This window comes from Stegostoma tigrinum, chromosome 2 (genome assembly GCF_030684315.1).
Source record: "Stegostoma tigrinum isolate sSteTig4 chromosome 2, sSteTig4.hap1, whole genome shotgun sequence".
In the NCBI taxonomy this organism is placed as follows: domain Eukaryota; kingdom Metazoa; phylum Chordata; class Chondrichthyes; order Orectolobiformes; family Stegostomatidae; genus Stegostoma; species Stegostoma tigrinum.
This window is the reverse complement of record NC_081355.1, coordinates 53,268,312-53,292,409: the sequence shown is the minus strand read 5'-3', so window position 1 is coordinate 53,292,409 and position 24,098 is coordinate 53,268,312. Positions and strand designations below refer to the sequence as shown.

Here is a 24,098-nt window from a genome sequence, read left to right as displayed (position 1 = left end):
TATATCCTTCCAACATCTGTGAATCACTTTCTGCAGAAGTTAAGAAGGAAGATCAACAGCCAGAAAAAAAACTTCCCTATTATAGGTATACCTGGTCTGCTGAGTATGTTGAATATTTTGATTTTTTAAAATGTCAACAACTTAAATGTTGTTCATTGGATCTTGTCCGCAAACAGCTATGACAGTCGCCTACAAGTGTTGCAGCATATCAAAGCAATGCACGGAATTCAAAGCATTCCAACATGATGCCAGATGACTTTTATCCAGCCCCCAAAACCACTCAGACTGGCACATGCTAGTTCCCACACTTAGAAACAGCAATGCAAATCAACGAGTTTCCAGGTGAACTGCAGCAGTGCTGACAATTTGAACAATAATTTCACTCTCACCAAACTCCAACCATCAAACGGAGAACTCCACCTCCATTCTATTCCAGGGAACAGCTTGCTCAGGGAGTCACAAGCAGCAAGAACTACATTAGAAATGGTCACAAAAACAGAGTCCATATTGACTAGCAAACTGAAATTCCTGACCTTGGAAGGACTCAATCTGGTTTAGCAGTTACTACACTCCTATCCTGAGGGGCTTTTCTGGAACGTACAAACGAAACCCAGAAACATGTGAACTAGTAATAGGTCTAGGATTATTTCACCATGGGCAGAGCATAGATTTTTGTAGTGGTGAATTTAAATTTCAAGTTAACGTCCAGGAAAATGAAGCTCATTCTGCTTTCTCCAAGTCACAGGTGCTCTATCAGACAAATTGTTAATAACATCAGTTCTGAAGAAGCGTCACCTGACCCGAAACATTAACTGATTTCTCTTCATAGATGCTGCCAGACCTGCTGAGCTTTTCTAGCAATTTGTTTCTGTTTGTGAATAACAACCTGGATAATACAGGTGGCAAAAGCATGCACAATTTTTAACTTGTATAAATCTGGTGACTAAGCTCTGGACAGTAGTGCAGGTATACGGAATAAGCCACCATTTATATCGTGTTGAAAATTATTAGTACAAATGCCCACAGAAGTGCCAATTATGCACTCAAGGTATTCAAGAGATAGGCCATTCAAAACAGTGTGCTGAAAGATATAATGATTTACAGAAACAACAACAACGATGCAGTCAAGGGCAGATTAGTTTTAAATTAAGTCAAAAGCAGGTCAAACCTAGGAAAGCAATGGCCAAAAAGAGCTACAAAATGAAGGATAGGTTGAAATCATCATTGGATTTGGATTTGGAAATGAAAATATTAAATTTGAATTTGACATGTTTGCAGAGTCTGAATGAAGATTAGGACAGTGCGTACTTGCTCTTGGTGTGATGAAGGATATAACTAACAAAGTTTTCCAGGAATGCAAGTCAGTGGTAACCGAAGGAGGAATGGTAAAAAGAACATGAATATCTGTGTAGTTCGACTTTAGTAGTAGTAGTTCCCAGTAAGAAATACTTACGAATACTTTGTAAGCAAATAATCAAGGAACTACAATTTAACAATTGTTAAAGACAAGGAAATAAGAGCAGAACACCAAAAGCTTGTGGCTGAGCTCATGCCTGTTGTACAAGAAACACGTATATATGTATCATCAAATACAATTGTTTCAGTAAGTTTATTAAAAATAATCAAAGAATAGAAAACTATACATAAAAAATGTTCAATTTTTACTTGCCCCAGTAGAGTCCTAAACACGATTCTTTTTGTACGTATAAAACGTACAACCCCACAGTGGTAGTCAGGCCAAATCATTGTTCACCATGACAAAACTTGAACATGATACAGATGGTTATCCAGCACCACAAAATACACAGCACTTTCAGCTATTAATTGCATAAACCAAATTGCCACAAAGTAATGTGTTTCTGCCTTTGCTGAAGCTTATATAGCTAGATGTTGTGCACCAATAGAAAACCATTTCAGCACAAATTTATCTTTTTCATTTAAAGCTTTGGTTTGAGCTGTAGTGTTTGCTGGGATTGCCAGTATGACTTAACTGTTACCTTGTACAGTAATTTCATAAAAATAATTCTTCCCCCATCTTGTTAGTAATTGGTAGATTTTAATTACAAAAGCCTGTCCAAAAATGAAATCACAATTTATGACTTAGTGCATTAAAATTATTCTTTGCAAAACGCAGACGATTCCGTGAACTGAACAAGAGTAGCAATGCCAACAGAGAGCACCAATTCAACATATGAAGGTAGCAATTGGTCTATTTCACATGCATTTCTAAATAAAATGTCACTAATCAGAATATTTCCTCCAATGATGTACGTGAAAAGCTGAAGACTGCAGATCTCACTTCCATGGTTTATGCATTTAAAGTTCAAGGGTATATAATTTGAACTTCATGCATTTTGTGGAAAAGTAGTGTCCAAAGATTATTTTTTATAAGAATGTAAGGTTATAGTTTTGTGCAAGATGTATCATCCTAATTGTACAGTTGTTTTATTTTAGTGTAGAAACTTCTGCAGCGATCCATTCACCTTCTGTCCAGAGATAAGTCACATTTAGAGTGATAACTGGCATTGCTCGAGAATAGGGGCAATAATTCACAATTCTGATGGCAAATGAGAAGTCAAGCTAGGCACAGGTACAGTGAAGCTCAAATGCTGAAATCAGAACTATCTGCTTCAATTAAATGCATAGTTTCAAGGTAGCAGCAGGGGTGAATGGGATACAGATTGTCGGTGTGTTCCAATGCACAGAATGATAAATTTTGCCTAAAGCAGAGAAAAACAATATCCAAAATATTGCCCTAAAATTCCTCTTAGGGCTGGAATGTTACACCATGCAGCCCTACATTATAACAAAGATTCTAGTGTTAGAATGAATAGAAATATCTTGTTCAGAGCATCTGATGGTGAAATAAATAAAACAAGCTAATCCCAAGTGCTGCACTAGATTTATAATGTGAATAAACAACATCAGAAATTGCTAAAGAAACTCAGCGTGTGGGGCAGCATCTGCAGAGATAAAACAGAACTTTCTGGAGGGGGGGTCAGGGCACTGGATTTGAAATGTTAGCTCTGCTTTCTCTCCACAATTGCTGCCAGACCTGCTGAGTTTCTCCAGTAATTTCTGTTTGTTTCAGATCTCCAGCATTTACTGTTATTTTAATACAAACACTTATATCAGCACAAATTTCATAACTGCTCGAGTTTATTTTCTTGTTAGTTATATTGGAAAGTGTAAAACCTACTTTAGCATTATGGAGTTTCCATATTTTCCATTTTCACAAGGGCAATTTTGATAAATTTAAAGGTTACTTCCGTAAAATCCCTACAAATTTGACTTCCCTGCGAAATAATTTTGCAATTCCCCATTATTTTCATGAAATTACAGTATGTACAAAGACAAAAAGTGTGGACTTTACTGGAATGCTCTCGAATATAAAGCACACTAGCTAAACAAGTCAATAGCATGCAACAGAAAATCTTAGCAGTGAGCTCTTGATATTACATATTGATAAAGTAATAACATTTTACAGATGAAGTATTCTTGTATTGTGTTGCTGAAAACGTCTAAACAACTTGAAAACTTTCCAAGTGTTTTCCTACAAATTCCTGAATGTCATGGCAACATTATCTCAAAACAAAACCACCGCCACAAGTGGACATCATCCACTTTCGTGTTAAGTTAGGTTAACACCCCTTCATGAGAAATTGTCATGTTTAAATTTCAACCTAATTCAGGCAAAACAGAAGGCATGACAAATCTCCTAGGACAACTGTGGTACATTCGTTAAAACGTAGGGCTAGGCAGGCTGTAATTTTTCTCTCTTCCAAAAAAGGTAACAAAAGAACAGTGGTTGTCATGAAAAAATCTTGCATAGTCTAACTGTATGCATCAGTAATTTCCATTAAGTGCCAGCAAAAAGATGATTAAACATCTTTGCTGTCCACATCAGTACTGCACCAAAACACTTCCTACAAATGCATACAGCAGATGAAGTACTTTTTCTTTTTTGCTCCTAATAGAACATACGCATACTGGTGTACAGATTCCTTAATAGAATCAACATAATTCCTTCCACCACATTCTGTTAGCTGGGAACATCATTCATAAATGCCATCTGGACCCCAACATCAACAGGTAACATTGTTATGACTAGTGTGAACTTAAATACTGAACAAAGTTCTCCCAGTTCACACAAAATTAGTTTTGTTTGAGTATGCCTCTTCAGTGTTGCAAGGCTTGCGTTCCTGGCTCTTATTCAAATCAGAAGTTAAAGATTCAAGGTGACTATATAAACAGACCCTGAGAAAACGCAGCCCAAAACGCAAATAATGAACAAGCAGAAGAAAAGATGGTTCCAGTTGCGCTAAATTCCCTTAAAACTTCTGGTTAGTACTGAATATTATACAGTGAATCAAGGAGCCAGAACTACTCAACAAAATCCCTTACGTTGTTAGCACACTCAGCTTAAATATCAAACCTGCCAAACTAAGAATCCTCTACAAACTTAGATAATGCAACCTGGGAAAGGATTTGTAAACTTCAAAATGTTTCCCTCTTCCACTTAAATATAACTTAAACATGTGATAATAACATCATACGAAAATTAAATAAAAACTTTTGAAAAACAGTTATTGCACAAATAATACAATATGTACAGAGTAAAAAGTTCTGATATACGTATGAAACAATGAGTAAGAAGCGGCAAAAATAATTGCCATGAAAATGTCCATCTAGGTCAGCCACAAGAACGAATCTTGGATGAAAGTATCCCTAAATTTGCCTCTGCTTGTGAAGAATTGCAGGAAGTGCCCATCATTTGCAGAATGTTGTGGTGAAAGCTCAAGCTCTTGCAGATCTATCACCAGAGCCGTTCCAGCAGTGACTTGAAAACTATGGGAAGCAAAACCTCTATATTCAATAAGGCTTCACAAATACTTAGCACAAGATGATATGTTCTGTAAAATGGAGTCCAACCGCATATCGGACACATGCAAACAGCCAGTTGTAGATATTATCTCTACTCACTAACTGCAGTTAAATGCTGGTCTTTATTTCCAGTCTGATGCCAAGATCGTTCCATTTTTATGCAAAGACTGAGGATGATATTTAATGGTTTCACAAACCTTATCGACTTAAACTAACAGTTATTGGGTCCCGTGTCTGTTTTCTCCTTTTTGTGTTGCGATTATATTGGTTAAGCCCTCTGTGAATTACTGGCTGCTTCGTGCCACCCATTGAATTGTGATTGGAACCTTGGTTATGGAATCCCTTCACCGAATATTTTGGGCCACTGTGCTGCTGTTAAAGACAGTTATAAAAATCAGAAATCAGGAATTCTTGTTCAGTAACAAAATCCAAAAAACAACACTCATATTTCATTAAAACTGACATTGTAAAAACAGTCCCCAGGTTTGACCCTTAGTCTGTACAAAGGCATGGCTGCTATAGCCTTAGCAGTCAATTTAGCTTACATGGTGGGAGGGAGATAGCAGTTGATAGGAAGATGGGGGAGAAAAACCAATCACTGCTATCACTTAGCATCAGTTGGGACTCCTGACAGAAAGGCAGCATGGATATTCATGGAGTGCAAGAATGCTTAGCTGTAACATTCCAACAGTTAAGTACCTAGCAAGCACCAACTTTCCGATTCATGAATGGGCAAGACCAAAAATTGAGATTATGGTGCATTATCAGCTACGTACCTACAATGAGCTGCTTAATAGGTGAGAATATAAATCAAAGCAAGATATGCTTTGGCTGGACAAAGCATCGGTCACAGATCATCAGTTCTTTGCTGATGATCTAATGGAAGGATACTCGTACCGAAGAGGGTCGCATTTAACATGACAACTTTGGTTATCAAAAACTGATTATAAATGCTGATTTAGGTAGGCAACCAAAATTACATAATATTCAAAACCTTCGATGGAATATCACCTCGACATATCCCAGATCTGTAAACCCAAAATATTGACCAGCAAATGGCAACAAGTAAAGGCAAAAATTCTCTCTGGTTTAATCTGTAAATAAAAATTAATGCCTGGCTCATAATGTAGTTGGTAACACACCAGAGTTGCAAAGGGTAAAAAAAAAAATCTAAAAATTTGAACTATTTATTTAATTTGGAAAAACATTTAAAATGACAGTTTAAAAAGTTACTAACTCTCTTGCTCCCATTAACTGAACGTCGCAACTCAACTCCCAGAAACCATGTTTGATCTCAAAGTGGATTAAACAAATTTACTATTGGACATTTTGATTATCTTCCAATATCTCTTTCAAATGCTGAGAAAACATTATAAATCAGGGTACTGAATGCAAATGAGCCACTGTGATGTTAGCCAGAATTAAATAATGCAGACTAGGAATCAAATCTGAGACTTAGTGATATGATATAATTAAATTATTCTCAGAGTTACAATAGGAGAACAGCACCTAAATATTTTGCATACATTTCTGAAATTCTTCTATTTTATAAAAGAATATTTCAGATAAGTGCATTGAATTTTCAAATGAAAATATGATTTCCTAATTTTAGAGAAAAGATGCTTTTAACTGAGCAACAAATGAAACTCTTGCAAGTCATTTTTAACCATATTCAAAGTATACTGAATCGTGACAGCAATTCTATCAAAACTGTTCCATAGTATTTTACTATGCATAGGCCAAGCAGGCCCAAATTCTAGGTAGTGTATAATTTCGGGCAAAGACCTGTTACTCCAGCTTGAGGTTCAAGTAGTTAATTTTTATTCCTCGTGTGATTTTCCAGTTTGGATTTGGTGGGCCATTTTCCATGAAAAGGACTCTTATTTTTTACAAATTATGATTTAACCACAATTGAGATACAAGTCCAAATATAAAAGTTGCTGCAATCACTAACTTGGGGCACATATAAATTAATGGGCACAAATTTTATGTAATACAAGGCTACACTGTGTACAAATTTTAAACTTGGACTTCCTCTTTACGGTGAAACAAAGTTCTTCAGTTACTGGTTTTCTTTTCAGGGTTTCCTGCACTGGACTCTCTTCCAGCCATAAAAAGAAAGATATCTGATCATACGTTTGTGTTGGATAGACAATAACCTCGCCGTACAAAACTCTCTGGATCGTGAATTAAGAAATTTACTCTGTGGAGAAAGTACCTGGCCTCCACTCAATGTTTTTAAAATATATTGCCAGACTTGAAACCTACTTTGTGGAAAATATTGGTACAAACTGTTGCTGAATTTACTAATGGGCTCAGTGCAACCCACCCTTAAAACATTTCCTAATTATGCTGCATAATATTAGTGCCCCATGTTGAAAAGATTCTAATGTGTCACACAATTTAAACTTCAGATATTTTCGAATCATGCATTCCAAAAGTTAAGCTCAGTTCATCAGCAGTACTGCAAAGTTCAAATTTTGTTTCGACTCCATTAATTCCTACCTTGTGATGTATATATAGACTTGGCAGAAGGCTAGGGGATGCAGTAGGGGGAATAGGGTATACAGCAGTGACAGGATTCAGTGGTGCTCCTTCAATACAAACCTGCCTGGAAGGAAGTGCAGGGTGTGTAGAAACACCAATACTGGCTGGTGAGACACCAATCCTAGCCTGTATTGGAAGGTAGCAAAATTGACAAAATCAGCAACTAGTTTTTTTTTGAGAGAAGTTATGCAAGCTAAAGCTGGAGAAGCTTTATTTGCCAAGTATATTCTCACACAAGGACATTTCTCATTCTGCTTTACTGTCCTACACTTTGCAAAACAACTGTCAATGTCACTTCAGCTAAAAACTAAATGCTAAAATGACACACAATTAAAATAATTGTTCATCAGCTTAGGTAATAAAAAAGTCATTTTCCAACCACTCAATCTATACATGACAACAGAATAGATGGCATTGCTCTCATGTTAGATATGTGCAGCAGTAAAACAGCACAGATTAGAAGTTACTCCTCAAAAAAAAGACGATCAATCACAGTTGCAGAATGCTGCAAAAAGCGACTGGTGGGACAGACGAAACAGGTAGCAAATTCTGTAAGCTTACTGCAGTTACTCTCAAACTAAACTACTTTGTAAATAAACTTTGGTCAAGAACATCGTGAAGTACAGGTACACAACTGTCATTTTTCTATCACCTACTGGAAAAAGGTCTCTGACTAAATCATTGTGGCTGTTCAAAGAAAATTACATGATTGTGAAAGGAATGGGCTTAATGAGTCAAACAGTTTATTCCATTCATTGTTTAATATAACTCCACTTAGCTCCCCTGATGGATCAGTGAATAAAGGCTTTGTTTGATGCTGTGCAGAGTCAAATAAACCAGAAGTGTCACACCCAATCACCATTTTACACTGATTAACTGTTCTCAAGCACTAATATATTGAAAGTGCATTAACTGGCCTTAGCATTTTGGCTTTTAGAAGTAAAACAATGTATCTACTTTTGATTGTCATCAACATGTTTACTTAAGTCATTCAGGAAAGAGAGCCTGCCACACCTACTCAATCTATCCTACATTTGGCTCCACACCTATAACTATGTGCCTGGTTCTTTAATGTTTCCTTCCTAATTATACCCACATTCCAAAAGCACTTTTTAATTTTAAAAAATGGCTCAGGTCATCATATGCTGAAATGAAAAATTGGTTGCAAGGCTGTAGAAACTGGAATAGGTTAATCTGCAATTCCCATTAAGACCCAACACGAACACAACTTGGGCAGTCTGTCACCCCATGAAATTTGCACTTGAATTGCACAACTTTATATTAAGCATTTTAAACTTGGACTAAAATAATTTTTAAAATATATTTTTAGGTTTAAAATTTCTTAAGTCAGTACTTGGTTTGATGTAATATCTCAGAGTTAAAAAGCTCCAGTGGACCAATCCCAGGGTTACTGACAATTCTCTAAGTTAGGAACATTGTATCCTCTTACCTGTTGCTGCTTTACAGTATTAGGCAAATATAAAGTTATGATAGGGGTGGCCAATGAATATTTATACAGCATATTACTTCTTTTAAATAAGTACCGTTATTGTCACCATCAATTTTGCTCTGACGTAGCTCTATTTTCATTCTCTCAACTCACTGCAACTTAACTATTTCACTTCTCCTCTATGACTGAATCAATTCCCCTCGTTTGCCTGCTGCTTGCTAGTTCTGCAATCCCAGCAGATATGCATGGTACTAACAGCAATGCTCAAAGAGAGAAATGTGACTGGTGGTGAATCAGACAGAAGATTAGAAGAGGGTGCCAAGTACATAAGTGCAGAGTCAGTAAAACATCATATCCTTGGCCAAGATGATTTTATGCTTTGAAAATATTTAAAGAAAAGAGATTAGATTTTCCCTTACATAACTTTTTAGAAATTACTTGGGTGATTTCTTCATAATGGATTGTTTCAAAATCAGAATATTAACTTTAGCAACTTAAGTCATTTGAAGTAAGAGACATGATGGAATGACAGTAAGTATTGCTGAAATGTTTGAAGTGTCAATTGTTCCGCTCTACTGAACTTTTCCTGAGTGAAAAATAAAACCTTCTATGGAATAAATAATTATTCGACGTACAGAAGAGAATAGTGGGTACCAGAAGTATTCCTAGGAAGAGAGGACAGGAGAGGAAAGACCACAAGAAATGAAGTGAAGATGGTGCATAGGAAATGGTACATAAATGTTTCAAATGTTGACAGAACCTGCCATGCAGATTGGATACTCACTCAAGCATCACTCTATCAGAACCCAAGCAGTGAGGCAGAAGGAACTGAAAGCTTCCATTTAATCTATCAGGCTGTGCTCTGAAAAATTAGCCACCCCTGATCGAAACGGCTGCAAATTTGATAGCAAGACCCAATTACTTTGAAAGGACAACAGCTTTCTCACCTGAGTATTTGAAGTCACTATCAATGCACTTGTTATGTTTGTCTGTGGTTTCCCACTTGGGATAGGTAGTGTAGGTGCTAAAGTTGCCATCAAAGGAGCTAATGCTGGGATACCAAAGTGGTGAAGGTTTGAAGTTGTGCATGGTGTAGAGTCAGAATCCTGTTAAAAGCACCATTAAAAACACTTTCACAGTGCCATTGTAACCAATTATTTAAAGTAGTATTATATTAATACAAATTTGTTCCAAGATCAGACTTTAATCCTCATCTATTGATTCATGATTTAAGAGCCATTATTCTGAGCAATTCATACATTATGAATGCTAGACAGTATTTTTGGTAGCAATTCTGAATGCAACATTCATTGTAAACTCCATTAATAAACTATTGACTATACTCACTATATCACTTCCAGACAGTGATGAAGCTGAAGATGATGAAGCAGAGGAGAGCTGCTGTGGACTGGACAGAGACATAGGTGATGCTTGGTTATAGGGAGATTCAGAATCTCTGCTTTGCTGCTGTTCTCTGATAATGTTACCAGTAGTTTTATCCACTGGTTCAATCTTAACACCATTATCTGATTTGAAGAGGGGAAAAAATGACCATGTAGAAATATATTAGAACAGAAACATTTTATATAAATTGTTGATAATAGATGCCTCCACCAGTACAAAGTTGTAATTCAAAGAAAAACAATTCAAACTAAGGGCCAGATAATGCCAAAGAGAGGACTGTTATTGACCATAAAGGAAAATGATCCTTCTGGCAAATGTTTCACCTCTAGAACCATGCAATGATTCTACAACTGACTAGCATTTTTTGCCAGGCATTCATATCACTGCTCTTCCACGTTATCACCAAATTGTCTAATCAACCAACCATATTAAAGCATTTCTACAGTTACAGAAACAGGAAACCAAAATCACTAAACATCAATTTGGCACAGTCTTATTTTACCAAGAACAAAGTGAAGATTGGGGAATATAATGATGAAGGCATAACTGAAATTGTTCACAAAAATATAACTAAACATTTAGAGTTTGATATGTAAATACAGGACAGAGATTTTCTATGATTCCAAGTTGTGGGAGAAGCTGAGTAACATGGCTGTGAGACAGACTGCTTCACGATTTCTTCACTAATCTGGGCAAATTCTGCAACTGGATGCAGTTGTAGCAGAGGAGAGATTAAACAACAACAAAAAAGGTGCAAGACAAAGGAAGATGTGATAGGACATGGAAAGAAACCAAAAGGAAGATTTCATTGAAGTAAAATTGTGAATAGGGGAATCAACACCAACAGCTGCTGTTTGGAGAACTGGGGGAACAGGTTAGGATTTAAAATGACTAAACTCAATGTTAAATCTGGAAAGACTGTAAAGGAACAGAGACCAAATTCAGACTAAGAACTGTACCAAACAGCTCCATTTAGACCAAAATGAGGCCCCTGGTGCCTGTTGTATTAAGTTTTCTGGTTCTATTCCTACTCTGGCCAGTCAGTCCTTGAATTCCTATAGTATTCCAATGAAGTTCAAACTATACTTAAGGAACAGCATCTCATCTTTTAATTTGACATTTTACAATATTCAGGGGTAACACCAGGTTTAAGTATTCCAGTTCCTATCCCCTACCTCCAATATAGTTCCAGATGGCAGCTATTGATGATGATTCCGCTTTTCCCCATTTTCAGCAATTCTAGTCCTGTATTTTTCTTCTCCACTTTTTCCTGTGCTATCTACTTTAGTTGTGTACAATTATCTGTTGTTGATGTTCAATCTCTTCTGCCTTCTGGCCTCTGATAGCACTTAACTTTTTTTCTTCTCTCACCCACCCATCGTTTCTCTGTCTCATTATCACTAATCCTTTCTAGTTCAGACAAAAGATCATTGACCCGAAATATCGGCCAGAAACATCAATTCATCTTTCCAGAGGTTGCTGACTTGAATATTCTTGATATCTACAATTTTTATTTCAGATTTGCATCAACTGAAGTATTTTGTGTTGCATCCTCTAACCATGGACTACAGTGGTTCCACATCAGGTGGCTCATCATTACCTTCCCTAAAGCAATTATCAATGGACAAAAAAAAACTGCCCTAGTCAATGACTACTACATTCCATAAATGAATAACTAAAATAAAACTCTTGACTCTATAAAAACAAAGAAATAATTTCTATCAGATCCTGTTATCAACTTAAAACCTTTGCTTAAATTACCCCTTAATTTTCTAAATTCCAGGGAACATAACCTGTCCTTGTTAATCTGGCCTTAAAGTTTCATCTTGGATTTCAAGATTCATTCCCATAAATCCATGAACTCGCTTCAAAGTCAATAAAGCATGAAAAATACTACACTATATACCCTGATATACTCTAACCAGATAGCTCGTACAGCTATAGAATAACTTCTACCCTCTTGCATTTTAATACTGGAGACAATCTTAGAGACATATAACCTACATGTTGAGCATCACACCAATGCCAAAATTCATAAAACACATTAATCATTTCAGGATGGATGAATTTCTTTTGGCTTGACAGCAACATCCTGTTAGTGGTGAATAACACTTGTATTGTTGCTCCATGGAAACAGTGTGAAAACAGTTAAGTTCACCTATTTCCCAAACCTCTGCAATATTTTAATGTTCTATGAGGTTGTATAATATAAAGGATCAGTGAAGCCATCATACTGAAAGGCTGCACCCTTTTCCAGCATCAAGATTGCAAGGTCTACAAATGGCTCAGGTCCAATTTAGGAGACTGGCAAATGGGCCTAACTCTACTGTAGTACTGTAGGAATCCAAATGAGCACTGAACGGTGAAGGTGATCTTGTGATAGAAAGCAGAAGCCATCCTTCTGATTGTTTTCAGAACTCTCTCATCCTGAGGCTTGGTCAGTCTAACCTTATTGCTATTGTTTCCTTGGTTATTCTAGTTTATCAGCCATTACTTTTGGTGAGTCCATGCCCCTAATTCACTCTAAGCTACCTTGGAATGTCCAGGATTCACTACCACTTTCCTTAACATCACAAAGTAATCATTCAATAAGGTTGGTTTGTTGCCTCCCCAGTGCCAAGGTCAAGGATGTCACAGAATGGCTGCCGTACAATCTTCTACAGAAGCACAAACAGGCAGAGATCATGGCCAATATTGGTAGTAATGACATTGCTGGAAAGGAGAATCTGGACCTGCATTCAGAATTTCAGTATCTAGGTAGAAAATCAGCCAACCAACAGGAGCTCTAAAACTAGCATTGTCTGGATTAATCCCAATTCAAGCATTGAAACAGGACGATGATATAGATGAATGGCTGGAAAGATGTAGGAGGGCTTTAGATTCCTGGGGTCACCAGAACTGGCTCTGGGGAGATGACACCTGTACAAACTGGATGAGTTGCATCTGAACTAAGATTGGAGCAAGTTATTGGAAGGGTATTTTGTTAGTGCTGTTGGGAGGATTTACCAATCCTGGCAGAGCTGAGAGAACCAAGACAGAATGTTACAAAGTAACACCAAGTGCACAAAACGCTCAGAGAAACAGATAATCCTAAAATAGAGAACAGCAAGTTAATAGGAGAGTTAGAGTAGGGGAGAAAGTAATGAACTCTAAAGCAAAGTTATACTGCACGCATATGAAGGCATGGAGTATAGTTAATAAGACTGCAGAGTCACTGCGACAGATTACCATGTGTGATTATGATGTTGCGAATCATACAAAAGATCTAGCTTAAGGAACAGCAGGTCAGTGTTAAATACTCCTGATAAGATGTTCAGAAAAACAGGAAAGCTAAAAAAGAAGTGGGTGGAGTTTCTGTTTACCTTTGGTTATTTTAACAATTCGGGCCTCAGCTCCTCTGCAAAAAGTCATTTTTGCTGGGTCATTGGTTCAGACATGGACTATGGAATTTCATTCTTACTTTACTATTCAAATTTTCTCTCTCTCTCACTCTGCAAGCTGTCTTAAGCCCAGGCACTGTGCAGGCAACACAGCCTTCTGAACTTCTGTTCATAACTATAGAATTCAATATGTACTTCCTTAACTACACTGTCTTCCATCATCACATTCCTGTTTACTTTCTCACTTGACAGCCATGGTACTAGAATGCAGGAAGCTAGTTTGTCCAACCTGCTGTCCTTATTTTGGTCTAAACAGATAGCAAGTACCTCATAACTAATGGATGAATCTCCACCACCAAACTTTGAGATCTTTCCTTCCAATCACAACCATTTGTCTCTGTTCTACTAATAGAACAACCCATGTTCTACTAACCTACGGTCCAAAGGTTCCCAGGTAGCTTTCCTCTTTGATGTCTGAACGTGTTTTCATATCAGACGTCGGTTCAGCAATTCAGCCAAAATTTCAAGATCCAGCTGTCACAGATACAATTGTCTTGGACTAAACTCACCATAATTTCCTATGAGCTGCAGGATAAGTCCTATAACTAACCTTATCTACTTGTTTAGTTAGTAACTTTTTAATTGACTAGATCAGAGTATTGTAAACCATTTAATTAAATCTGTTTTAAGTTACTAATTCAGTAAAGTTACAGCAAGTTATTCTTTTAATACTGATAAAAGAACACATTCACCAGCTATTGGAGATAAAACAAAAACAAACAAACAGCACCTTCTTCCCCATCTACACCAAATTCAGCACTGTGAGCAAAGCAATCAAATTGTGGTCGATTGTTTAAGCATTGCATATATTTGTCTGCAAGATTATAGTAATTTCCACATCTTTCAAAAGGACAAAGTCCAGGACTATAGTTCACAATGCACTGGACTGCAGGATTGTGGTAGGAGGGTTTTTTCAGAATGGAAGCCTGTGACCAGCATTGTTTCATAGGCATCAGTGCTGGGTCAACTGTTGTTTGTCATTCAAATGATTTGAATGAGAATTTAGGAAGCATGCTTACTAAATTTGTGGATTAGACCAAAACTGATGCTACGATGGACAGTGAAGAAGGTTATCTAAGAGTACAACAGGATGTCGATCAGTTGAACCAAGGAGTAGGCAGATAGGGTTTAATTTAGAAAAATGTGTTGCATTTTGGTAAGACAAACCAGGATGGGGCTTACACATTTAATGGTAGGGCCCTGGGGAATGTTGTCGAACAGAGACACCTAGGAGTTCCAGTACATAGCTCCTTGAAAATGGTATCACAAGTAAACAGGGGAGTGAAGAAAGAATCTGGCATGCAATGGCCAATGTACTGACGAATTTCAGCTGCTTATTGTCTGATCGTTTTACCAGTCTGTGCTCCTAAAATTGAGCATATGTCTCACTGGTTTCTTATAATTCAATCTGTGACATTTGCAAACATTTCCCTTTAGAGTGCATGTCCAGGTATCGACATGTCAAAAAGAGCAGTGGCTTCTCAGGGATACTAAAACATCTTCATTCAGTTCCAAAAAGACAACTTTGCTAATGATCTTTGGAACGTCATGTTGCAGCTGTACAGGATACTTATTGGTGGAGCCACTGCTGGAGTACTGCGTACACCTCTGGTTTCCCTACAATGGGAAGGATAAATTGAAAAGGTTGCAGAGAAGTTTTACAAAGGATGTTGAGGTACTAGAGGGTTTGAGTTACTAGGAGAGGCTGGATAGGCTGGGAGTTTTTTTCCCCTCTTGTCGTGCAAGATGTTGACAGGTGACCTTACAGAAGTTCAGAAAATCATGGGCAGCACAGGTAAGGTAAATAGGTAGGATCTTTTCCCTAGGATAGGGTAATTCAAAACTAGACAGCATAGTTTAAGGTGAGAGGGGAAATATTTAAGGGGGCTGGACATGTGTTGTGTTAGAGATGAAATGTCAAAAGCAACTGGTAGATGTGGGTTTGATTAAAGCATTTGAAAGATATTTAGGCAGGTTCATGAATAGGAAAGATTTAGAGAAATATGGGCCAAATGCAGGCAAATGGGGCCAGTTTACTTTGGAGAGACCTGGACGAGTTGGACTGAAAGGTCTGTGTCCTTAGTGTATGAATCCATCTCAAAATTTGCTAGTGTTCAGATCCCAAAATAATTAAAAGCTATCTTACATAAGCATAAGTACAAGTACAATGTTTCTAGAACACTAAGTGACGTGAATGAACTACAGGTTTTAAAATAAAAATCATGATTGAATGCAAGGTAATAGAAAGATAACTACAGCAAGGTAGATTGGCAGTTTGTAAGCAAAGTTCATGCAAGGTGAGAAGACAGACAGTTTGTCAGTTGTCTAGTCAGAACAGCCATCAACTCACCTCACTAATATGTTGCAAAAATTATATGTTAAACTTCCTTTATTTAGACACAACACTTTTACTAACCACAATCAGGTGATCCAAGGATCTTTCCTGTACCCCATTTCTTCTTGATCCACTCTCTGTAATCTATGACTTCTTGAGTCACTTTGATTATTCGTCCAAGAGTGCTGAAACAAAATTACTTACACTTAAATTACAGCCCACAGAAATCATTCATTAACAAATTGTAAGTCAGAATACCCTACCTCTCAGAATCTCTGTTTGGATAAGATCTTGCTAACGGTGACACAGCATGGCTAAGAACAATGTACGCGTAGTCAAAGACTTGTTTGACTTGCATGGCACCATACGAACTTCTCCCCACATCATTTCCTGTCAGAAGAAACAAAAAGATTTGCTTAGCAAAGAGTGAATTTAAGTTTTTAAAAATAAACTTTTGAATGCATAAATCTTGTAACAGCACAAAAAAGCTCAAAACACACTTTACAATTAGAAATAAAAGTTGATAACTTAGGGTGAGTAAAATACCCTTACATCTTGCATATCCTGGTATTTGAACAACCCACTCTTGCAAGTAAGGGGACAGTGAGTGTTTGTGGGCATGTGGGAAGGGGAGAGGGAGAGAAAGAGCAGGGATGGGGGTGACTAGAGAGGCATGCCACAGATATGGGAACAGAGAGTGAGCAAACCCGAGACTAAATGCGAGCCAGAGTGAGATGCACAGATATAATCTCACTCTGACTGGGTGATGTGAGAATGAAACACAAAATATTTACAAAACAGTAACACAAAACTGAGTGACAACATAGTGTAAAGCAAACCATCAGTACTTCCAAAAGCAGCAAAACTATGAAATAAGGTATGGTCTTTCTTGTATCTGAATGGTAACCATCCACAACTATGATGTATCAGCCAATACAAGAGAGAGAAAAAAAAAAATCAAAGGAAACTGACCCAAGATATTTTCACCTTGCAGGCAAATAATTGTTCACAATTTGCCGTATCATTCTGAATAAGTAATACTTGAATGTGAAAACGGTGTCAAAAGCTGCACAGAAAGTATAAAGCAACCAGATAGAAATTTGCATCATTTGTTGGGTGTAAAACTTGGCGACTTGTGGACATTTTGTCCTGATTTGAGGGGTGAACGCAATATTCTGGATCAGACATATCAGACTGATGCCAATCCCAAACTGAAAGTTGTCAGAAATTAAGCCGAGTCTGTGCTGTGCAAGGTCTGACCAGTCATTCTAGTCTTAATGGGTAGAACAGACCTTTAATAAGGAATATAGAAGCTGTTGAAGAAAAGACAAGTAAACATTTTTTTCTACTACTTACCTTGATGTGGAGTAGTAATAGTTTCTTTAGATCCATAGCAATACTCCCAGGTTTGCACTAGTCACAATGTGCAGCCCCCTCCCCCACTAAGACACATTGCTGTTGCCCAAATTGTGCTTATTCTGTCCAACAAATTGCATTAGAACAACAAAGTCATAGCTGCAGCTTGTTGATTTTATAATAATGACGGACAAGTCAATGTCAGTCAATCCTTTGGCAAATGTCAGCTCCTTTGGTGTACATTGCCATCACATCACCTGCTTTGATTCTGAAGTTCGATCCTGACCAATTGCTAACCAACACATCATATAAGCAAACTAGAGAGCAATTCCACACCTTAGGAGGACAGTAAGAGGAAACAGGCTAAAGGGAAATTTGATGAAAACATCTACCAAAAGATTAGATTAAATCTAACTTATGCCACGTGGCTTATCTGCCATCGGCTGCAATCTTATCATTCTATAATAAGAAAACAATTGCTCCAAGACCAAAAAAAACAACTAAAACAGAAGGACAAGTTGTTTCTTAGGAAAATTTCTAAAGTGTAGTTAAGTCAACTTCTGCACAAAGGATTCCATAGCTTTTTCCAAAGAGGGAGCTTCATCACTTCTGGGTCTACCAATATTTATTTCTAATCACCACCACCAAAACCAATTTACTGACCATTTAGCACTTGGCTATTTGTGAAATGTATTCAATGCCACTGGCAGTCATATTTATCATAAAATAACAGTTACTACACGTCAAAAATAAATTTATTGACTATGAGTGGCTTTGGAATATCCTGGGAAACAAAAATACTTGACTCAATTCAGATGATTCACTACCAGACCGAGATAAAGTTATTACAAATGTCCAATTTTGGCAGGAGGACAATATCGCAGAAGTAAGGTCTCCAACATGTTTTTTCTTCCCTCAAAGACCATTGCCCTATTCTTTGTTCTTAATCTGTGTTGTGAGAGTCATTCCTAATTATACAGTCAGAGTAATACAGCATAGAAACAAGCCCTTCAGCCCAAACCAGTCCATGCTGTCCATGCTGCCCACTGGAACTAGTCTATATCCTCCTCAACTCTTCTCATCCAAGTACCTATCCAATTTTTTTTTAAATGTTGCTATTGTACCTGTCTCATCCTCGTTATCTGGCAACCCATCTTATAGAAGGTGCCCCCGAGATCCTTCTTAAATCTATCCCCTCTCAGTTTTCAATTCCCCATCCCTAGGAAAAAGACTACATGCATTCATCTTATCTATGCCCCTCATGATTTTATACACATCATTAAGGTCACCCCTTATTCTCCTACATTCCAAGGAATAAAGTCCTATACTGGTCAATTTCTCCCTGTAACACAGGCTGAACTGGTCCTGGCAACATCCTCGTAAATCTTCTGCACACACTTTCCAGTTTAACTATGTCTTTCCTGTAACAGGGTGACTAAAACCGTACACAATATTCCAAATGCAGCCTCACCAACGACTTATTCAACTGTAACATAACATCCCAATTCCTATACTTAATGCCTCGACCAATGAAGGGCAGCATGCCAAATGCCTTCTTCACCACCCCATCTATCCACGATACCACTTTTAATGAACTGTGTGCTTGTACTCTGAGGTCCCTCTGTTCTACAACACTCCTCAGAACCTTACCATTTACTATTCAAGGCCTACCTTGGTCTGACTTTCCAGAATGCAACACCTCACACTTACTTGCATGGAACTGCATTCACCGATCCTCACACACGTCCCCATCTTATCCAGATCCCTCTGTAATTTTTGATAATCTGCCTCGCTACCAACAATACCTCAATTTTGCATCATCCGCAAATGTATTCATCATGTCTTGTACATTCACAGCCAGATTATTAATGTGAATAACAAATAATGAAGGTCCCAGCACCAACCCCCTGCAGCATACCTCTAGTCACATGCACCCAATCTGAGAAATAACCTTCAGCCATCACACTCTGCTTCCTACCATCGAGCCAACTTTGAATCCAATAGTTTCCTGATATGGTCAGGAAATTAAGTTTTTTTCATGTTTAAAAAAACTACATAGCAGCCAGTACAATCATGTAGACAATCAACATAGATCCAAAGAATACCTCTAGGTCAGTAAACGTAACAAAGGAAGAAATCAGAAAATTATAAGGCATGCCACAATGATACATTTCTAAATAAAAACAAATTTGTCAAGTTACCTGGAACCAGAGGATCTTCAATGCACAACATAGATGGTCTATATCCATTGGTCATGTTCTTCATGATTTCATCTTTGGCAACATAAGCACCTCCACTTCTTATCCTAATACCAGTTTTCAAGTAATTAAAATGTCTCCCGTATAGTTCAAAAAATTCTACCAGTAGAACTCCAAGGTTTACACTAGGCCTTCTAGCATCAATCCTTGGATGCAACTGCAATAATCAAAAGATTCAAGTTGTAGCTTTGCAAAAGGATGTTCACTCGTTTCCAAACATTGCTTGTTGTAGGCACAGAAAATTTTTTTTAACATATTCATATGTTGAAGGGAATATGTTTTTACCTGTAGGAAGCTAATAGCCATTAAAATGAGGCTGTAAGAACTAATTCCTCCAGTAAAGACTTCATTTAAATCCCTCTGAAGAAGAAACTGTTTTAAGACCAGTATTAAATAAGGCAATACTGGATAATCCTGTGAAGAAAAAAATACATTTGCATGAATTCTAAATTTGAGACAAAAACTTCAAGAATAAACTTGAAACATAAAAACCAACTGGATCAAAGAAATTCAATTGATTTATGGTGCTAAAATCAGCTATTATTGAATTGAACTTTTGAAGCAGAAAACACAAGAACAGCATGAACTCTCCGTTACTGAATACTTGGTACCTTTAACAATACTGACTTAAAATGGATGGTTTCCAACAAAATAGTTGGGAAAGCATTTGAAAAGAGTGAGTGAATGCTAAAGTCAACAAAATAGTCAAATAATTGCATTCACCACAACTTAACAGTGAACAGTGACAAAATGCACAGATTATCTGAGACCAAAAGAAAAAAGGCACATACTCCATGGACATATCTGCACATTGCAAACATCTTCCAGTTTCACCATTTCAAAAAGCTTCTGCAAACGTCTCCAAATGGTTACATGAAATTTTCATGTTTTTCAATGTTGAAGTCATAACTATCACAGGTGAGATTAGTGTTTTCTGCAAACAACAGGACCCAAATATTGGCACAACATTTCACTCCAAGGATATAACAAAAGATATACCATATCAAAATCAAAGGAACTGTTTGGCAAGTATTCAACATTATTATGGTCAAGGTTCCTTGTTCAGCAACTGTTTTATGGTACTCAATAAAGTTATGGCACGAGAATTTCACCTCACCAAACTATATTATGTTTTCTCCAACAGACTTCTACCCTCCAACAGTACCGAAAGTTGTCAAACTCCTTTTGGATATCTAAGATAGGCTACAATTTTGCTAAGTTTAACTTCGGGAAGATTAAAACCTATACCTTTAGGCTATGCCAAAAGCTCTGCATCCTCAACACTGACTGAATTCTTTTCTTAGGCCAATATCAAAGGTTAAACCAGACTTGGGTTCCAATTTGACTCCTGATCTCTATCACAATGATCACATTATATGACCTCCTCACCAGTGCTGACATTATCTGTTGCTGAACTCTTCAAACGTACTGTACAACTTCCATTCTTGACTATCCAAATGACCGCTGAACGTGATCAACTTCAGTTTATTAAAAACCATGAATAAAGGCAGAAGTTGCTGGAAAAGCTCAGAACTGAGGAAGAGTCACTGGACCCAAACCGTTAACTCTGATCTTTTCTTCACAGAGGCTGCCAGACATGTTGAGATCTTCCAGCAACTTCTGTCTTTGCTCCTGATTTACAGCATCTGCAGTTTTTTGTTTTCATTAAAAACCTTGTTCGTATTTTACCTTACACTAAGACCTGCTCACAAATAGCCAATCTCTGCTTAAATTGATTCCCTTCTACTCAATAACTTGAAGAAATTTAAAATTCTTGACATCTTCATTCATGAATCCTTTCAGGACCTCCATTTTCCTTGTACTGGTACCTTCCTGTATTTTTCAACTGTACGTTCTTCTGAGTAATCGGAATTCCACCAACTCCGCCTTCTTGTACATTTCCTCCTTCCTTCAAATCAGGATTGGGTCTGTGCCTTCAGTCATCTTGGTCCTAGGCTCTTGGCATGCTTCCCTAAACCTCTAGCCATCTTCCTTTTCTCTTTAACAGCATCCTTAAAACGCTACACTTGATGCAAGTTTTTTTTGATTAAATTGCAAAATTTTACTTAAGTCCTTTAAACTTAGCCAAGACCTGAAACAAGATACTTTCTAGGATCCCAAGAAAGATATGGGAGGAAACTGCTGTAGCTTAAAAACATTCCAGAACTATGTAGAGTACAAATGCATGGTAGATTGGTGGTGGCCAGTCCAGTATATATTTCCAGTCTTTTTGATAAGGGAGGCAGAATCAGGCGAAGCTTTCTTAAAATCCCTGATCAATTTTTTTAAAAACGATATCGATGTACCAAGTTTGAAATTATCACAATCTAGATAAGGCTCATGGTTCAAAAACAGCCAGCATAGATGCATATAGAACAATTAACAGATCTCTGAAATGGGGATAGGGCATACAATACATCAACTTGAGAAAAGGCTTTGACAATGTACTATAGATGACTGATGAAGATTATCAAGCTTAAAACCACGGGGTGGGTAGTAAGCAATTAAAGAAATTTTTATATAAACTAAGCAGCTTTAATAATTAAAATAGCCTTTCTAGTGCAACTTGAAGTGGATGGTTCTGCCTCATAGGGTTTAGTTCTGTTCACAATAATTTTGTTTTGAAGCCAAGAGGTTGTTGCTTTACTTTTTTACAAAAATAATCCCAAAATAGAAAGCACAGTTAATCAGCAGGATGCCAGAAGAAACTGATTAAGTTGGAAGAAAAAACGGCTAGAAACTGACTGATAAATTCAAGGTGGGCAATTACGAAGTTCCATGTTAAAAATAAAACTCACTTAACATTTTAATAAAAGACAACATGAAGGAGGTGAGGCCAAAAATAGACAGTTGTGAGACTGGCCTAAAATCACAAATGGACTACTGTGTGTGAATCTGTGAAGTTGCTCAGTTTAGCAGACAGCATAAAGAAAGCAGAATCTTTTAGAGATCAACCGCAAAATTCCCAAGTGCAGACCAAATTAGGTGCTCTCGTGGATGAATTGTAAGAACTTAGTATGCAGTTACGGCACATAATCAAGGTAGCCAATGGCTTGCTATTCTTTATTTCAAGAGGAATTGAACTCAAAAATAAAAATGCCATGCTTCAGTTATACAGAACATTGGTGACCTTGCTTCTTCAATACAGGTTCAAGTTTTTGTATCATTCTTCAAATGATCCAAATTCATCAAAGCAATTCACAGGTGATTTAATGGATTTATACCATGACTCAGTTGACTACTTTATGACAATAGGTTGGGGTGAGTTGATTCAAGTGCACGAAACCTGGAATGATCTTAAAGAGGTGGATGTGGAAAGGGTGATTTCTCGTCGGTTGTCCTGAACAAGGGAGCACTGTTTTAAAATTAGAAGCCACCTTACTGGGCTGAGACGAGAAGAAATTATTTCTTCCTGGGTTACGCAACTTTAGAACTTGGCCTCAGAGGTAGCGAAGGTGGGATCACTGAATATTTTTAAAGACAGAAGTAGATAGATTCTTGCTAGCCAGGTGAATCAAAGTTTGTTGGAGGCAGATGGGAACATGGCATTTGAAACACAAACAGATCAGCCATGACCTTAGAAAGTAGCAGAGCACACTCAAGAAGCTGAATAGTTCACTTCTACACCTATTTCATTCGTTTGTAAGGTGGTGCTGTGAAATATCAAAGATTTGAAAGGAAACAGCTCACGTCCTTAAAAAGTCATAGCTCAGACAAATAAATGTTAAAGATAACAAAACCCAGTTTTAACACCACATATGGGGCATAAAAATGAAGAACAAATATACATAATCTTTAGTAAGGTTGCAATTAGAATACTGTGCAGTATTTGTTTCATATTATAGAAAGAATATTGATGCTTTTCAGACAGCACAACCTATGGGTCATTTAGATACTCCTTGTGGGAGACAAAGTACAAACAGATAGGAAAAAATAGTTTTTGCAGCAAGTCAAATCCATTTAAAATTATGTAAAAATAAAAAAGTAATTAGCAATAAAGAGTCCAAGAACAAGTAACCAGAAGATTTAAGATTAAATGCAAGAGATTTGTAATACAGAGGAATAGAAATATCAAAGACCATAGAATTTACTTCCAGGGTTAGTGGTCCAGGCAAAAAACAAAGCAAAAATTCATAACTCCATTGGATAAACAGATGGTGAAGGGATAGGGAAACAAATAGGCAAGCCCAAACGAGTTCAGTGGTGGGCAAATATTAACGGACCCATGAGTTAAAGGTTTTGTTTTGGATTAATTTTCAGCTCTGTGTAATGTCATACCAATTTTTTTTAGGTTAAGAATAAACTAGTGGGCAGTACTGGCTAATTAATCTTGATCACATTTAAGTGGGCTTATGGCGCAGTGGGTTAGAAGTTCCCAGTTCAGATCCCACCTGCTCCACAAATACATTGTGCCCAAAAACGTT

The 24,098-nt window shown here is 37.3% G+C and overlaps 1 protein-coding gene across 6 annotated transcripts in view; it reads right to left on the bottom strand.

Moving 5' to 3' along the window:
- Nucleotides 1–1,607: 1,607 nt before the first annotated feature.
- tent4a (terminal nucleotidyltransferase 4A) overlaps nt 1,608–24,098 on the bottom strand; it is a 91,609-nt gene continuing 69,118 nt past the window's right edge. Inside the window, exons 6-14 of one of the 6 annotated variants that reach the window (XM_048562297.2) lie at nt 19,960–20,088; nt 19,618–19,831; nt 16,324–16,450; nt 16,142–16,245; nt 10,229–10,407; nt 9,829–9,987; nt 7,390–7,557; nt 5,082–5,256; nt 1,608–4,848 (exon numbers count right to left, since the gene is read on the bottom strand). In XM_048562297.2, coding sequence (XP_048418254.1) covers nt 5,083–5,256; nt 7,390–7,557; nt 9,829–9,987; nt 10,229–10,407; nt 16,142–16,245; nt 16,324–16,450; nt 19,618–19,831; nt 19,960–20,088 — 1,254 coding nt within the window. In that variant the 3' untranslated portion in view covers nt 1,608–4,848; nt 5,082. Of the gene's footprint in view, nt 5,257–7,389; nt 7,558–9,828; nt 9,988–10,228; nt 10,408–16,141; nt 16,246–16,323; nt 16,451–19,617; nt 19,832–19,959; nt 20,089–24,098 lie in introns of all 6 variants that reach the window. The other 5 variants (XM_048562307.2, XM_048562316.2, XM_048562323.2 and 2 more) reach the window with 5 other exon arrangements.